The sequence below is a fragment of the Pinus tabuliformis genome, chromosome 6, assembly GCF_031772625.1.
Source record: "Pinus tabuliformis cultivar Carrire ecotype Pingquan chromosome 6, CPIR1, whole genome shotgun sequence".
NCBI classification, from domain to species: Eukaryota; Viridiplantae; Streptophyta; class Pinopsida; order Pinales; family Pinaceae; genus Pinus; species Pinus tabuliformis.
This window is the reverse complement of record NC_142292.1, coordinates 216,676-217,866: the sequence shown is the minus strand read 5'-3', so window position 1 is coordinate 217,866 and position 1,191 is coordinate 216,676. Positions and strand designations below refer to the sequence as shown.

Here is a 1,191-nt window from a genome sequence, read left to right as displayed (position 1 = left end):
AGCATGCATTAGAATAATACTAATGACTAGGTGAAAAAGCAAAAATCCGCTCAACAAAGAACAACAGCGGTACAGTTACAAACCCTAAGTCTGCTTCATGCATAAGGGACTTTAAACGAAAATAACCTGATACAACAGTGAAGATGCCAGAGGGCTGTAAAATGTTCATAACTGTATCGACAGTAAAAATAATCATTAAAACATATCAATACACTGTGTAAGGGAACGAGCCCGAAATGTTCATGACTGTATCTGCGCGTGAAGGCCAGATCTGGGTCATGCAGACCGTCAAGAATCCAAGGTCTGCCGCTAGGCGGCTACTTGTATACATATATTTACAAAGCAAGAAGAGAACAGGTGGGTATAATCAACCCAAGAAACCTTTACAGTTATTAACTTGTAACATGATAGACACATTCACAACTTAAATTAAGCCGCGGCCAACTGTGGAGGGTTCTTAACAAAGAAGCCGAAAGCGGATGGAAAACCTCAGTGAAAACCTGATCTGCATGAGACCACACCGGGTTTACGTGACTGTAAACCTGAAATTCTCCAAACAAATAAACTCTGAAACGCCGAGGATCCTTACCTGGGGTGTTAGGAGATTGTTGCAGCACAAGTCGATATGGAGATCGCCCGGAGCACAGCCAAACAACTGTATGAAACTTGACAGAAAATGTAAATGGCGGTAAGAAAACTCAGAGATAGCTAACCATTAAAGCAAACATAAGCTGAGGAACGAAAAGACACCATGATTACCTGTAAGGTTCATAGCAACGAAACCCAGCTCCGGAGCACTGCAGGTTGCAGCAATGAATGGTTGGAAGACGAACTTGAGCAGAAGCAGTGATCGAGCCGCATTAGCCGCGGACGTCAAATGATCTAACACGGTGAATGGCCACATAAATACCACCGATAAACCCTGATAGAATTTCCGCCCTCCGATCTCCAGAAAAGATCTAGACCGTCGAAGTATGGCGGGAGTTGTTGGCGGAGAAATCAATGTTGGCTTCCCCAAGGTGTCACATGGCTGGAGTAACCAGGCCATGCCACCTGCCCTGGAAGGACGGTTCACAGTAAAGGCTGGAAAGAGCTGTCACCAGTTGAGTGCTGTGGCGGGACCATGGAAGGCCACGCCCATTAATACCAAAACGTTCAAACATCTACGGCAGCTATAACATATAATCAATA

The 1,191-nt window shown here is 44.8% G+C and overlaps 1 protein-coding gene across 1 annotated transcript; it reads right to left on the bottom strand.

Moving 5' to 3' along the window:
- Window positions 1-264: 264 nt before the first annotated feature.
- On the bottom strand, window positions 265-904 carry LOC149256895 (uncharacterized). Its single transcript, XM_089397200.1, has 3 exons — window positions 760-904; window positions 590-655; window positions 265-505 (listed from the first exon to the last, which is right to left on the bottom strand). The coding sequence occupies exons 1-3, from the start codon at window positions 902-904 to the stop codon at window positions 393-395; spliced, it is 324 nt and encodes a 107-aa protein (XP_089253326.1). The 3' UTR covers window positions 265-392.
- Window positions 905-1,191: the final 287 nt, after the last annotated feature.

Coding starts and splice junctions, on each gene's coding strand:
- LOC149256895 (XM_089397200.1), bottom strand. CDS start 904: ATGTGGCCATTCACCGTGTTAGATCATTTGACGTCCGCGGCTAATGCG. Junction 656..759: donor CGTTGCTATGAACCTTACAG/GTAATCATGGTG, acceptor AGTTTCATACAG/TTGTTTGGCTGTGCTCCGGG. Junction 506..589: donor ACAATCTCCTAACACCCCAG/GTAAGGATCCTC, acceptor GGTCTCATGCAG/ATCAGGTTTTCACTGAGGTT.